This window comes from Oncorhynchus tshawytscha, linkage group LG01, assembly GCF_018296145.1.
Source record: "Oncorhynchus tshawytscha isolate Ot180627B linkage group LG01, Otsh_v2.0, whole genome shotgun sequence".
Classification (NCBI taxonomy): Eukaryota; Metazoa; Chordata; class Actinopteri; order Salmoniformes; family Salmonidae; genus Oncorhynchus; species Oncorhynchus tshawytscha.
In genome coordinates, this window is record NC_056429.1 from 95,262,460 (window position 1) to 95,278,652 (window position 16,193).

Here is a 16,193-nt window from a genome sequence, read left to right on the forward strand (position 1 = left end):
TGTAAGATACATAAAATACAGCTAGATGTATATTATTATCCCTGTTCTTGTTCAGCCACGCCGCTGAGAAACATAGGACATTACAGTTCTTCAGGTCCCGTTGATAGGAGAGTCTCGAATGGCGCTTGTCCAGTCTGTTCTCCTGTGATTGTACATTCGCCAATAGAACGGAGCGTATAGGCGGTTTATATAGTCGCCGAAGTAGTTTCGTCAGGGTGCCCACAGGTCGGCCTCTCTCACGCTGTCTCTTTCTCTTCTGAGAGTCGGTGGTCCTGCGCCACCGACTTGTTGAAGTAGAAATATGATCCAAATTGAGGTTATTGATCGCTGTTCTGATGTCCAGAAGTTATTTTTGGTCATAGGAAATGATGGAAGAAACATTATGCATAAATAAAGTTAAGATCAGTGAAAAAAAGAGAAACACCCAAAATAGCAGACTTGGTCAGGAGCCTGTAAACCGACAGCTGTCCATTGCAGCACCATTCCAACCATAATCTTAGCCTACAAAAACTGTCTAGGTTCATCCTCAGAAGTCTTCCCTCATTTACGTAGCTTCTATCTTTCATGCTCACCCAGTCTACATTTGAAAAAGTCAGAGGGAAGCAAGGAGACCATTTGAAGAGAGGAATCAAGGTATTAATGAGGGTTCAGGAAATACCTTTGAGATTGGGTGTGTTAAATCCTGATCTGTGCCTCCCTCACCTTGAAAAGGCAGAACCTGCGGGGACTGAACTTGTCCTTGCCCTTGCGGTCCTCCAGAGAGAGGAACTCAATCAGCTGGTTGATGAATCCTGGATCTGAGAAGTGGTCATAGATGATCTGCTCTCGCTGGAGGGAAGAAACAAAACAGTTATAACAGTGGACATGAGATATCACCTTTTACAGCAGAGGATGTTACATACATTTTCCAAGAGTGAGAGAAAGCATTCTGATTCTCTACCCTTCAGCCAGAAGTGTGCCGTTGTCACTCCCACTCATGCATTTCAAAAGCATTGGAAGCGTGCATGGCTGGAGGGAGTTTCCACCATATTCCTTACACTAATAAATTCATTTTACATCCATGAGGGGGGAGTGTAGGAGTGCACACTTCGGGACAAGGGTAGAGCACCGGACTGTGGCCATTGTGTGTGTGTGTGTGTGTGTGTCATCTCCTCACCTCTGTCATCTCCTCCCTGGTCAGTCCTTGTTTGGGCTGCTCCTCAGAAGGAGCGTACATCATGAGTTTCTGTGGCCAGCTGTAGTATCCCCAGTGGGTCTTCTCTACAAACGTACAGCCCTCCCAGTCCTGCTGGGTACGAGGCAGACTGCTACTGTTATACTGGAGCCACTGGTTATCAGGCCTGTCCCCTGCTATCAAACCAGCCAGCTCTTTCATACCACCTGGTAGAGGGAAGAGGAGGAAGAAGGAGAGAGGGAAGAGAGATGACCATGAGGTTACTGTTATACTATCAGGCCTGTCCCCTGCAATAAAACCACTTGGTAGAGAGGGAGAGGTGGTGAGATAAGCTGCATGTATCTGTTACAGAGATCTCACAGGCAGTGGCAAGTTAAATTCAAGGACTTAAGTACTTTTTCAAGCACTAACATTTATCTTTAGGATCATCAATTTGTAGTCATGAATATTATGTGATTGTTTCTAGTCGCCACCATTGGCAGTATATCGCTACAACCTCATAACTACCGAACAAGTTCGATGCAATAATACGTTTTTTTCAGTTACTTACTACATACATGAGTGGTAAGTCAGCACTAATGACAATGTAATTTAAGTATTGATGAGCAGAGTTTTGGGACATGCCTACTGGTGAACACACATTTCCTATTCACATTACTACACAATTCCAGCTTAATGACTGTGCTTTAGACTGGCAGCTTTAGTGTTGCCGGTCAGGAGAAGAGCAGGTGGGCTGTGTGAAGAAAACGGCACATGAATGTCAACCAGAATGGCAGGAGCACGGCTGCCACTTGATAAAGCAGAAAATCGCAGGCTCCCCGTGAAGCTCTGGAGGTTGTTGCAGAAAAAGTCACAATGTAGAACAGGCACTAGCGCAGAATGCAGCGTTGTCATTCCCCCTTCATGTGGCTCTTCAGGGCTTATTCACCCAATGACAAACTGACTCATTTTTTGCACCTTACAAGGAGTGGGTTGGAGGGGTCCAGTGATGTAGTGGTGAGTAAACTACACTGAACAGAATTATCAACACAACATGTAAAGTGTTGGTCCAATGTTTCATGAGCTGAAATAAAAGATTCCAGAATTGTTCAAGGCAGAATTGAATCTACATTGTCCATTTCAGCTGTGGATGTGAGGTTTGGCCTGGCTGAGTGGCATTGTGGGTGGAATGAGCGAGCCCGCCTGGCAAACACAGAGCTAAACACGTGGGGAAACACAACTCGCTAGTCTGCCTGGAAATTCATTTGCAAGACCAATACATTTTTCTAATATTTTTCATAAATATATTTGAAAATGATCTTTTCTCACCTCATTTTAACTCAAGTACTTTTCAAGTACCAACAAAAGGTCTGATTATCAAGGTATTCCGGTACTTGAATTTCAGAGTGCCAAATTCAAGTACTTTAAGCACCTTGTGCGAACCCTCCTGTTATAAATCTGACCTGGGGTCAAATAGTATTTGTTTTCTTTCAAATGCTTTGATTCAGCCTGCCTGGAGTGCCAGGTGGACAGGGTTTGCAATTTTTTGGACTATTCCTTTGGTTCCACAGCGCCAGAGCAAACACAATCACCCGCAGCTCAAAACAAATATGATTTAAACCCAGGTAAAAGGACTGGTGAGGAGACAAAGTGCAGGTTACTTACAGAGCGTGTTGGGGCTGACTGGTACTTTTCTGTGTGGCCTCTTGAGTTGCTTCATGATCCCTGCAACAGCTGATATCGCCACCTAGTGGGGAAATAAATACATGTATAAAGATGTTTCTATCTTACAATGAAATACCATAATGATTAAAGTCCTCAGCAGAGGTGAGAATATACATGTATGAAGATAAGTGTATTTGTGTGTGAAACGTTGTTGACTGCTGCCATCTTGAAGAGATGTCTTTTACTTTATCTCAATGTAGAGAATGAAACTGAACAAATGACTGGGTGTCTGAGTGATTCTACGTGTGCACGGACAGAGTGTGCACGGACAGAGTGTGCACGGACAGAGTGTGCACGGACAGAGTGTGCACGGACAGAGTGTGCACGGACAGAGTGTGCACGGACAGAGTGTGCACGGACAGAGTGTGCACGGACAGAGTGTGCACGGACAGAGTGTGCACGGACAGAGTGTGCACGGACAGAGACAGAGTGTGCACGGACAGAGTGTGCACGGACAGAGTGTGCACGGACAGAGTGTGCACGGACAGAGTGTGCACGGACAGAGTGTGCACGGACAGAGTGTGCACGGACAGAGTGTGCACGGACAGAGTGTGTACGGACAGAGTGTGCACGGACAGAGTGTGTACGGACAGAGTGTACGGACAGAGTGTACGGACAGAGTGTACGGACAGAGTGTACGGACAGAGTGGTTTGATTTGATTTGATTTGTACGGACAGAGTGTGTATGGACAGAGTGGTTTGATTTGATTTGATTTGTACGGACAGAGTGTACGGACAGAGTGGTTGCTGTGGCAGTGCCCACCTTGCGGACCAGGAGGGAGTCATGGTTGAGGCTCTTGACGAAGAAAAGGACAGCGGGGGAGGGGAGGGGGTGGTCATCCCTCAGTAACAGAGACATGAAACCAATGGCAATGTGCTCAAACTTCCAGGGCCTGCAACATAAAGCAGGTGTGTTCAGGAGGTGGAAAACATTTTGAAACAGAGGTACTGCCTGAAGTCGTCCAATAGAAACAGACATTTTGGTATTTCGTAGAGCCAACAGGATATTATTGTAACGTCTGTCATCGGGACCAGGTGAACCTGCACGCCTCAGTCATCGGGACCAGGTGAACCTGCACGCCTCAGTCATCGGGACCAGGTGAACCTGCACGCCTCTGTCATCGGGACCAGGTGAACCTGCACGCCTCTGTCATCGGGACCAGGTGAACCTGCACGCCTCAGTCATCGGGACCAGGTGAACCTGCACGCCTCAGTCATCGGGACCAGGTGAACCTGCACGCCTCAGTCATCGGGACCAGGTGAACCTGCACGCCTCTGTCATCGGGACGAGGTGAACCTGCACGTTTCTGTCATCGGGACGAGGTGAACCTGCACGTTTCTGTCATCGGGACGAGGTGAACCTGCACGTTTCTGTCATCGGGACCAGGTGAACCTGCACGCTGTCATCGGGACGAGGTGAACCTGCACGTTTCTGTCATCGGGACGAGGTGAACCTGCACGTTTCTGTCATCGGGACGAGGTGAACCTGCACGTTTCTGTCATCGGGACGAGGTGAACCTGCACGTTTCTGTCATCGGGACGAGGTGAACCTACACGTTTCTGTCATCGGGACGAGGTGAACCTACACGTTTCTGTCATCGGGACGAGGTGAACCTACACGTTTCTGTCATCGGGACGAGGTGAACCTACACGTTTCTGTCATCGGGATGAGGTGAACCTACACGTTTCTGTCATCGGGACGAGGTGAACCTGCACGTTTCTGTCATCGGGACGAGGTGAACCTACACGTTTCTGTCATCGGGACGAGGTGAACCTGCACGTTTCTGTCATCGGGACGAGGTGAACCTACACGTTTCTGTCATCGGGACGAGGTGAACCTACACGTTTCTGTCATCGGGACGAGGTGAACCTACATGTTTCTGTCATCGGGATGAGGTGAACCTACATGTTTCTGTCATCGGGATGAGGTGAACCTGCACGTTTCTGTCATCGGGATGAGGTGAACCTGCATTTTTCTGTCATTGGGATGATGTTAACCTACATGTTTCTGTCATTGGGATGGTGTGAACCTACATGTTTCCGTCATTGGGATGATGTTAACCTACATGTTTCTGTCATTGGGATGATGTTAACCTACATGTTTCCGTCATTGGGATGATGTTAACCTACATGTTTCCGTCATTGGGATGATGTTAACCTACATGTTTCTGTCATTGGGATGATGTTAACCTACATGTTTCCGTCATTGGGATGATGTTAACCTACATGTTTCCGTCATTGGGATGATGTTAACCTACATGTTTCTGTCATTGGGATGATGTTAACCTACATGTTTCTGTCATTGGGATGGTGTGAACCTACATGTTTCTGTCATTGGGATGGTGTGAACCTACATGTTTCTGTCATTGAGGCGGTCCAGAAGTTCACCAACCAGCTTGTCATATTTCCTGAGGGAGACAGCACAGTACTAGTTTGGAAAGTGTGTGGACATTATACTGTAGACAAAACTGAGGGATTAGTTTAACAATGGGAACTGGTAGACCTTTGCTAGTGTAATAATACACCAATACAAATGCAAGTTGATGATTTTGTGCACAGTCCAACAACAGTATTGTAGTGTTTATTCATTAGCAGTGTCCAGCACTCTTCTTGCTGTCTGATAAAATAGATATGTACTCACTGTTCAGAGTCTAAGTTCTTCTCCTCCTGCTTCCTGAGGCCCTCTGCTTCTTCTTGGTCTGAGGGGACAGGTTCCGGGGGCAGAGGAACACCAGAGGTCTGGAGCTGCACCGCCACCACACGGCATTCTGATGGGATCTACATTACAGTTAAGAGGTTTAATCATATATTATTATACATGTTATATAGGATGAGGTCTGGAGCTGGAGTAATGATGTCATGACGTTATTACTTTCACTTTACAATCAGATCAAGTTGACATGGTGTCATTAAAACCCAGATGGTTGTAATGATAATTTTGACCAATGGAAAGGCAGGAAGAGACTCTTACAGCAAAGTCTATGCCGATGGTCTCGTACTGGCGGTGGATCTTGTCAGCGAGGTCGTCAAACAGGCGGACGATGGAGGGCTTCTCCAGGGACATAGCTGAGCTGAGTCCTGAGCGGACGATGGCAGGCCAGGTCAGGGTGATGCAGTCCCAGTCGTGCAGGTTGGCCAGGCACACCCCACTGTGGTTCCCCAAGAGACAGTATAAGGCACCCTAGAGAGAGAGAGAGAGAGAGAGAGAGAGAGAGAGAGAGAGAGAGAGAGAGAGAGAGAGAGAGAGAGAGAGAGCCCGAGAGGAGAGAGAGAGCGCGGGAGAGAGAGAGAGCGAGAGAAGAGAGCGAGAGGAGAGAGAGAGCGGGAGGAGAGAGAGAGCGGGAGGAGAGAGAGAGCGGGAGGAGAGAGAGAGCGGGAGGAGAGAGAACGAGGGAGAGCAGAGAGAGAGATGAGGAAGGATAAAGACAATGAAGGATGGGGAAATAGAAGGAAGAGGGATCAGTTATTTTAAATTTTCTCCATTTACAGTGGGGCAAAAAAGTATTTAGTCAGCCACCAATTGTGCAAGTTCTCCCACTTAAAAAGATGAGAGAGGCCTGTAATTTTCATCATAGGTACACTTCAACTATGACAGACAACATGAGAAAAAAAAATCCAGAAAATCACATTGTAGGATTTTTAATGAATTTATTTGAAAATTATGGTGGAAAATAAGTATTTTCATTCACATTCATTCAATCAGTCAGTCAAACAATAATTTAGTCAGCTGATTGATCAATAAATGACTCAATCAATCGATTGGTCAACAATTAATCAATCAATTGATCAATCAATTTGCAATAACCAGCCTAGACCATGTGTGTGTGTGGACAGAATAAGAATATTGGAGAAACAGGACAGAGAGAGAGAGACAGGACAGAGAGAGAGAGACAGGACAGAGAGAGAGACAGGACAGAGAGAGAGACAGGACAGAGAGTGAGACAGGACAGAGAGTGAGACAGGACAGAGAGTGAGACAGGACAGAGAGTGAGACAGGACAGAGACAGTCCTACTTTGAACTGCTGCTGTGTGACGTCTGAGCGGTCTGGTTCCAGGAACTCCAGCACACGGGGGATCACGTCCCTGCAGCAGAAGTTATAGGTTCCCAGAGCCGTGAACAGCACACTCTGAGCCCGGCTACGCACCTGGAGGAGCACACATGGGGGGGGAGACACTCAAATGGTGTTTCTTTCTTAATACATTTTCCTTGATTCCTTGCATCCTCTATCCTCGCCACTTCCTCAAAAAACGAGAAAACCCATTGTTCTTAAAATTCTCTTAAAATTCTCTTAAAATTCTCCTCCAATATGTTTTGAGGTACAATATATGATATTATATATGCCATTTACAGACCTGCCAACCCTGTCCCACTTTTTAGAGTACCAGAAGCATGTGGCATGCGCTGTTTGTGAGTCTGATCGCAATTATAGAATTGTACCAAATCAGGCCTATAAAATCGATGGAATACTTTCTTTCTTGACAGCATTCCATTTAAACATATGGTAAAAGTCACTAACAAGATGCAATTAGAAAGAACACAAAAGGCCGTTATTCTGGAGATTTTTTTATTTTGTTAAACAAATAAATGATTTGTTTAGGTTTAGGTACAAAATGTACAAAAGTCTTATACACTATTATTATTTATTAAACTCTGATATGATAAGAACAAATGTTTGAAGAACAGCATCAGTATCAAATAAACATGTTACCCATAATAAAAAACAAAAAGCTATTATAGGAAACAGTGGGTGAGAACAAATCACCTGGGGACCTTCAAATGTTCAGGAAATAATTTCCCTAGACAGATTTGCCTGGTATAGTTGAAGTTGGAAGATAACAAACACTTTGGTTGGAGTCATTAAAACTTGTTTTTCAACCACTCCACAAATGTCTTGTTAACCTCTCTGGGGTAGATGGCAGTATTTTGACATCTGGATGCAAAGCGTTTCCAAAGTAAACTGCCTGTTCCTCAGGCCCAAAAGCTAGGATATGCATATAATTTGTAGATTTGGATAGAAAACACGCTAAAGTTTCTAAAACTGTTAGAATAATGTCTGTGAGTATAAAATAACTGATATGGCAGGCGAAACCCAGAGGACAAACCATCCCCCCAGAAAACAATTCAGCTTACCACTATTTTCAATAGCTAGTATTTTAATAATATGGCCAAGTCCTCCCAGATTGCAGTTCCTATGGCTTCCACTAGATGTCAACAGTCTTTAGAAAGAGTTTCAGACTGGTTTTAGGAAAAATTACCCAGAAATTGTAGTTTTTCTAGGTGGCTCCCATTTTGGCTGTAGTGTTTCCAAGTTCGTGGAGGAAAGAGTGTCCTTTCTTATTTATCTCCGGTAATGAACATACTATTCTCCATCTTAAATGTTATCGTTTATTTGCAAATTAGGATACCTAAGGTTTGATTATAAACGTTGTTTGACTTGTTTGGAAAAGTTTATTAGTAATGTTTGGGATTCATTTTGTATGCATCATGATGGAGGGAAACTGAGTGGATTATTAAAACCTCTTGAAACTAGGGGGCACTATTTTTATTTTTGGAAAAATAACGTTCCCAAAGTAAACCGCCTATTTCTCAGGACCAGGTGCTAGAATATGAATATAATTGACAGCTTAGGATAGAAAACACTCTAAAGTTTCCAAAACTGTCAAAATATTGTCCGTGTGTCTAACAGAACTGATATTGCAGGCGAAACCCTGAGGAAAATCCAATCAGGAAGTGCCTCTTATTTTGAAACCGTTGTGTTCCTATGCACCCCTATTGGCCATTGAAAGGGATATCAACCAGATTCCTTTTTCTACGTATTCCCTAAGGTGTCTACAGCAACGTAGTTTCACGCCTTTATGTTGAAGAATGAGCGTAAATGACTACATTGCGTAAGTGGCCAGCTGAGGGCTCTCAGAGTGATTCTTGCGTAAAAGATAAAAGGTAGTAATTTTTCCTCTCGCTCCTACTGAAAAGCCAATTGTCCCGGCTGATATATTATCAAATAGATATTTGAAAAACACATTGAGGATTGATTATAAAAAAACGTTTGCCATGTTTCTGTCGATATTATGGATATAATTTAGATTTTTTGGGGAGGGCGTTGTCGTGGCCGCTATGTCCGGTGGATTTCTCAACATAACGTGACCAACAAATGGAGGTATTTTGGGTATATCCTCTCGTTGTAGAATCAGATTTCCGACATCAAAACATTGGCATGGCTCTCTGTAAAAAGTATGCTTAGATTTTTGATACAGGATCTGTGAGAAATTTCAAGACTTTCTCAGGTTTGGTAAGATCTTTTGGTCCTTCTTTTACTTTCTTTTCTGCCACTTTGTCCCCGATATCCCTTTGCTTGAACAGAGTCAGGTCAAAGATTTTGTCAGCAGGTCCACATTTGATGGAGGATGGCGTGACTTTGCTTCCAAAGGAGCCAGGTGAGAGCTCGGAGGATTCAGGTGGGGGCTTGGAGGAGCCAGGTGAGAGCTCGGAGGATTCAGGTGAGGGCTCAGAGGATTCAGGTGAGGGCTCAGAGGATTCAGGTGAGGGCTCAGAGGATTCAGGTGAGGGCTCGGAGGATTCAGGTGGGGGCTCGGAGGATTCAGGTGAGGGGCTCGGAGGATTCAGGTGAGGGCTCGGAGGATTCAGGTGGGGGCTCGGAGGATTCAGGTGAGGGGCTCGGAGGATTCAGGTGGGGGCTCGGAGGATTCAGGTGGGGGCTCGGAGGATTCAGGTGGGGGCTCGGAGGATTCAGGTGAGGGCTCGAGGATTCAGGTGGGGGCTCGGAGGATTCAGGTGGGGGCTCAGAGGATTCAGGTGGGGGCTCAGAGGATTCAGGTGGGGGCTCAGGAGGATTCAGGTGGGGGCTCAGAGGATTCAGGTGGGGGCTCAGAGGATTCAGGTGGGGGCTCAGAGGATTCAGGTGGGGCTCAGAGGATTCAGGTGGGGGCTCAGAGGATTCAGGTGGGGGCTCAGAGGATTCAGGTGGGGGCTCAGAGGATTCAGGTGGGGGCTCAGAGGATTCAGGTGGGGGCTCAGAGGATTCAGGTGGGGGCTCAGAGGATTCAGGTGGGGGCTCAGAGGATTCAGGTGGGGGCTCAGAGGATTCAGGTGGGGGCTCAGAGGATTCAGGTGGGGGCTCAGAGGATTCAGGTGGGGGCTCAGAGGATTCAGGTGGGGGCTCAGGGATTCAGAGCTCAGAGGATTCAGGTGGGGGCTCAGGAGGATTCAGGTGGGGGCTCAGGGATTCAGAGGGGGCTCAGAGGATTCAGGTGGGGGCTCAGGGTGAGAGCTCAGGAGGATTCAGGTGGGGGCTCAGGGATTCAGGTGGGGGCTCTGAGGATTCAGGTGGGGGCTCGGAGGATTCAGGTGGGGGCTCAGGTGAGAGCTCGGAGGATTCAGGTGGGGGCTCAGAGGATTCAGGTGGGGGCTCGGGTGAGAGCTCGGAGGATTCAGGTGGGGGAGGATTCAGGTGAGAGCACGGAGGATTCAGGTGGAGCACGGGGATTCAGGTGAGAGCTCGGAGGATTCAGGTGGGGGCTCGGAGGATTCAGGTGGGGGCTCGGGTGAGAGCTCGGAGGATTCAGGTGGGGGCTCAGAGGGAGGATTCAGGTGGGGGCTCGGGTGAGAGCTCGGAGGATTCAGGTGGGGGCTCGGGTGAGAGCTCGGAGGATTCAGGTGGGGGCTCGGGGAGAGCTCGGAGGATTCAGGTGGGGGCTCGGAGGAGAGCTCGGAGGATTCAGGTGGGGGCTTGGGTGAGAGCTCGGAGGATTCAGGTGGGGGGCTCGGAGGATTCAGGTGGGGGCTCGGAGGATTCAGGTGGGGGCTCGGAGGATTCAGGTGGGGGCTCGGGTGAGAGCTTGGAGGATTCAGGTGAGAGCTCGGAGGATTCAGGTGAGAGCTCGGAGGATTCAGGTGAGAGCTCGGAGGATTCAGGTGAGAGCTCAGAGGATTCAGGTGAGAGCTCAGAGGATTCAGGTGAGAGCTCAGAGGATTCAGGTGAGAGCTCAGAGGATTCAGGTGAGAGCACGGAGGATTCAGCTGAGAGCTCGGAGGATTCAGGTGGGGGCTCGGGTGAGAGCTCGGAGGAATCAGGTGGGGGCTCGGAGGATTCAGGTGGGGGCGGGAGGATTCAGGTGGGGGCTCGGGTGAGAGCACGGAGGATTCTAGGTGGGGGCTCGGAGGATTCAGGTGGGGGCTCAGGTGAGAGCTCGGAGGATTTAGGTGGGGGCTCAGAGGATTCAGGTGGGGGCTCAGAGCTCGGAGGATTCAGGTGGGGGCTCAGAGGATTCAGGTGGGGGCTCGGGTGAGAGCTCGGAGGATTCAGGTGAGAGCTCGGAGGATTCAGGTGAGAGCACGGAGGATTCAGGTGAGAGCACGGAGGATTCAGGTGAGAGCACGGAGGATTCAGGTGGGGGCTCGGGTGAGAGTTCGGAGGATTCAGGTGGGGGCTCGGGTGAGAGCTCAGAGGATTCAGGTGGGGGCTCGGGTGAGAGCTCAGAGGATTCAGGTGGGGGCTCGGAGGATTCAGGTGAGACTCGGAGGATTCAGGTGAGAGCTCGGAGAATTCAGGTGGGGGCTCGGAGGATTCAGGTGGGGGCTCGGAGGATTCAGGTGGGGGCTCGGGTGAGAGCTCGGAGGATTCAGGTGGGGGGGTGAGAGCTCGGAGGATTCAGGTGGGGGCTCGGGTGAGAGCTCGGAGGATTCAGGTGGGGGCTCGGGTGAGAGCTCGGAGGATTCAGGTGGGGGCTCGGTGGAGCTCGGAGGATTCAGGTGGGGGCTCGGAGGATTCAGGTGGGGGCTCGGAGGATTCAGGTGGGGGCTCGGGCGAGAGCTCGGAGGATTCAGGTGGGGGCTCGGAGGATTCAGGTGGGGGCTCGGAGGATTCAGGTGGGGGCTCAGGTGAGAGCTCGGAGGATTCTGGTGGGAGCTCGGAGGATTCAGGTGGGGGCTCGGAGGATTCAGGTGGGGGCTCGGAGGATTCAGGTGGGGGCTCGGGTGAGAGCTCGGAGGATTCAGGTGGGGGCTCAGAGGATTCAGGTGGGGGGCTCGGGTGAGAGCTCGGAGGATTCAGGTGAGAGCTCGGAGGATTCAGGTGAGAGCTCGGAGTATTCAGGTGAGAGCACGGAGGATTCAGGTGAGAGCACGGAGGATTCAGGTGAGAGCTCGGAGGATTCAGGTGGGAGCTCGGGTGAGAGCTCGGAGGATTCAGGTGGGGGCTCGGGCGAGAGCTCGGAGGATTCAGGTGGGGGCTCGGGCGAGAGCTCGGAGGATTCAGGTGGGGGCTCGGGCGAGAGCTCGGAGGATTCAGGTGGGGGCTCGGGTGAGAGCTCGGAGGATTCAGGTGGGGGCTCGGGTGAGAGCTCGGAGGATTCAGGTGGGGGCTCGGGTGAGAACTCTGAGGATTCAGGTGGGGGCTCGGAGGATTCAGGTGGGGGCTCGGGTGAGAGCTCGGAGGATTCAGGTGAGGGCTCGGGTGAGAGCTCGGAGGAGCCAGGTGGGGGCTCGGAGGATTCAGGTGGGGGCTCGGGTGAGAGCTCGGAGGATTCAGGTGGGGGCTCGGAGGATTCAGGTGGGGGCTCGGAGGATTCAGGTGGGGGCTCGGAGGATTCAGGTGGGGGCTCGGAGGATTCAGGTGGGGGCTCGGGTGAGAGCTCGGAGGATTCAGGTGGGGGCTCGGAGGATTCAGGTGGGGACTCGGAGGATTCAGGTGGGGGCTCGGGTGAGAGCTCGGAGGATTCAGGTGGGGGCTCGGAGGATTCAGGTGGGGGCTCGGGTGAGAGCTCGGAGGATTCAGGTGAGGGCTCGGAGGATTCAGGTGAGGGCTCGGGTGAGAGCTCGGAGGAGCCAGGTGGGGGCTCGGGTGAGAGCTCGGAGGAGCCAGGTAGGGGCTCGGGTGAGAGCTCGGGTGAGAGCTCGGAGGAGCCAGGTGGGGGCTCGGGTGAGAGCTCGGAGGATTCAGGTGGGGGCTCGGGTGAGAGCTCGGAGGATTCAGGTGGGGGCTCGGGTGAGAGCTCGGAGGATTCAGGTGAGGGCTCGGAGGATTCAGGTGGGGGCTCGGGTGAGAGCTCGGAGGATTCAGGTGAGGGCTCGGGTGAGAGCTCGGAGGATTCAGGTGAGGGCTCGGAGGATTCAGGTGAGGGCTCGGAGGATTCAGGTGAGGGCTCGGACGATTCAGGTGGGGAGCTCGGGTGAGACCTCGGAGGATTCAGGTGAGGGCTCGGAGGATTCAGGTGGGGGCTCGGGTGAGAGCTCGGAGGATTCAGGTGGGGGCTGAGAGCTGGAGGATTCAGGTGGGGGCTCGGGTGAGAGCTCGGAGGATTCAGGTGGGGGCTCGGAGAGCTCGGAGGATTCAGGTGGGGGCTCAGGTGAGAGCTCGGAGGATTCAGGTGGGGGCTCGGAGGATTCAGGTGGGGGCTCGGAAGATTCAGGTGGGGCTTTGTGAGCCAGGCGGGGGCTTTGAGAGCTCAGGCGGATTCAGGTGGGGCTCAGGCGGGGCTCAGGCCAGGGGGGGCTTTGGAGGAGCCAGGCTGGGGGCTTTGAGAGCCGGAGGATTCAGGTGGGGCTCGGAGGAGCCAGGCTGGGGCTTTGGGTGAGAGCCGGAGGATTCAGGGGGGGCTTTGTGAGAGCCGGAGGATTCAGGTGGGGGCTTTGAGGAGCCAGGTGGGGCTTTGGGTGAGAGCCGGAGGATTCAGGTGGGGGCTTGGAGGATTCAGGTGGGGCTTTGGAGGAGCCAGGTGGGGGCTCGGGTGAGAGCTCTGAGGATTCAGGTGGTGGCTCTGAGGATTCAGGTGGGGGCTTTGCGGAGGATTCAGGCTGGGGGTTCAGGTTGTAGATTTGTAGAGCCAGGCGGGGGCTTTGTAGAGCCAGGCTGGGGGCTTTGTAGAGCCAGGCGGGGGCTTTGCAGAGCCAGGCTGGGGCTTTGCAGAGCCAGGCTGGGGCTTTGTAGAGCCAGGCTGGGGCTTTGTAGAGCCAGGCTGGGGCTTTGCAGAGCCAGGCTGGGGCTTTGCAGAGCCAGGCTGGGGCTTTGCAGAGCCAGGCTGGGGCTTTGCAGAGCCAGGCTGGGGCTTTGCAGAGCCAGGCTGGGGCTTTGCAGAGCCAGGCTGGGGCTTTGCAGAGCCAGGCTGGGGCTTTGCAGAGCCAGGCTGGGGCTTTGCAGAGCCAGGCTGGGGCTTGAGCTGTGGCATTGTGGTGGTGGAGGAGGAAAACCTCTTGGGCTGCCTAGCAGAGGGCTCAAGTGATGACGAGGAGGAGGATGTGGCGGTTGTGGTGGAGCTTGGGGGAACAGTGGTCTTCTTTCCCGATACCTCATCGGCAAAGAACACTGCGAGGGGATCCCATTGCTCCAGAAGGCGGTTGATACACTGACCAAGGGACAACCATCTTGCAGATACCAGCTTCAAAATCTTCCTGACATCAGTGTCACACAGGATCTGTAGGTCACCCAGAGAAGCCTTCCTCTTGCTACACTTGTCGAGATAGTAAAAGATGGTTAAGAGAAAGTCTTCAGTATTAAGACTGAGCTGCCTCGACGCCCTCTCTGCAGCTATGTGTATCAAATGGCAACCAAGTACACATTTTCATTTCAGGTCTTCAGAAGTGCTGCCACCCCTAAAAACCCAGACCTTACATGACAGCAGCATTATCTGCTGCAAAACTCACACAATTGGATCACGGAACGCTCCTCTTCTTCATTTCAGTGTCAATTATAGCTCTTCCTGTAGACTCCCTTAACTCACATAGCTTAAGCAATAACTATTCAAATCAAATCAAATGTATTTGTCACATACACAGGTGTTAATGCAAATGTAGCGAAATGCTTGTGCTTCTAGTTCCGACAATGCAGTAATATCTAACAAGTAATATAACCTAACAATTTCACAACTACCTTATACACACACACAAGTGTAAAGGAATGAATACGAATATGTACATGAAAATACAGTGCCTTGCGAAAGTATTCGGCCCCCTTGAACTTTGCGACCTTTTGCCACATTTCAGGCTTCAAACATAAAGATATAAAACTGTATTGTGAAGAATCAACAACAAGTGGGACACAATCATGAAGTGGAACGACATTTATTGGATATTTCAAACGTTTTTAACAAATCAAAAACTGAAAAATTGGGTGTGCAAAATTATTCAGCCCCTTTACTTTCAGTGCAGCAAACTCTCTCCAGAAGTTCAGTGAGGATCTCTGAATGATCCAATGTTGACCTAAATGACTAATGATGATAAATACAATCCACCTGTGTGTAATCAAGTCTCCGTATAAATGCACCTGCACTGTGATAATCTCAGAGGTCCGTTAAAAGCGCAGAGAGCATCATGAAGAACAAGGAACACACCAGGCAGGTCCGAGATACTGTTGTGAAGAAGTTTAAAGCCGGATTTGGATACAAAAAGATTTCCCAAGCTTTAAACATCCCAAGGAGCACTGTGCAAGCGATAATATTGAAATGGAAGGAGTATCAGACCACTGCAAATCTACCAAGACCTGGCCGTCCCTCTAAACTTTCATCTCATACAAGGAGAAGACTGATCAGAGATGCAGCCAAGAGGCCCATGATCACTCTGGATGAACTGCAGAGATCTACAGCTGAGGTGGGAGACTCTGTCCATAGGACAACAATCAGTCGTATATTGCACAAATCTGGCCTTTATGGAAGAGTGGCAAGAAGAAAGCCATTACTTAAAGATATCCATAAAAAGTGTTGTTTAAAGTTTGCCACAAGCCACCTGGGAGACACACCAAACATGTGGAAGAAGGTGCTCTGGTCAGATGAAACCAAAATTGAACTTTTTGGCAACAATGCAAAACGTTATGTTTGGCGTAAAAGCAACACAGCCCATCACCCTGAACACACCATCCCCACTGTCAAACATGGTGGTGGCAGCATCATGGTTTGGGCCTGCTTTTCTTCAGCAGGGACAGGGAAGATGGTTAAAATTGATGGGAAGATGGATGGAGCCAAATACAGGACCATTCTGGAAGAAAACCTGATGGAGTCTGCAAAAGACCTGAGACTGGGACGGAGATTTGTCTTCCAACAAGACAATGATCCAAAACATAAAGCAAAATCTACAATGGAATGGTTCAAAACAAAACATAATAAACATATCCAGGTGTTAGAATGGCCAAGTCAAAGTCCAGACCTGAATCCAATCGAGAATCTGTGGAAAGAACTGAAAACTGCTGTTCACAAATGCTCTCCATCCAACCTCACTGAGCTCGAGCTGTTTTGCAAGGAGGAATGGGAAAAAATTTCAGTCTCTCGATGTGCAAAACTGAGAGACACATACCCCAAGCGACTTACA

At 50.1% G+C, this 16,193-nt stretch overlaps 1 protein-coding gene across 4 annotated transcripts in view; it reads right to left on the reverse strand.

Moving 5' to 3' along the window:
- LOC121847225 (proteasome activator complex subunit 4B-like) overlaps nt 1–16,193 on the reverse strand; it is a 101,020-nt gene that overhangs the window by 31,956 nt on the left and 52,871 nt on the right. For all 4 annotated transcript variants that reach the window (XM_042327469.1, XM_042327475.1, XM_042327488.1 and 1 more), the window contains 8 exons: nt 6,892–7,023; nt 5,850–6,059; nt 5,520–5,656; nt 5,233–5,286; nt 3,642–3,771; nt 2,819–2,900; nt 1,157–1,380; nt 703–828 (listed from right to left, as the gene is read on the reverse strand). In XM_042327469.1, coding sequence (XP_042183403.1) covers nt 703–828; nt 1,157–1,380; nt 2,819–2,900; nt 3,642–3,771; nt 5,233–5,286; nt 5,520–5,656; nt 5,850–6,059; nt 6,892–7,023 — 1,095 coding nt within the window. The remainder of the gene's footprint in view (nt 1–702; nt 829–1,156; nt 1,381–2,818; nt 2,901–3,641; nt 3,772–5,232; nt 5,287–5,519; nt 5,657–5,849; nt 6,060–6,891; nt 7,024–16,193) is intronic.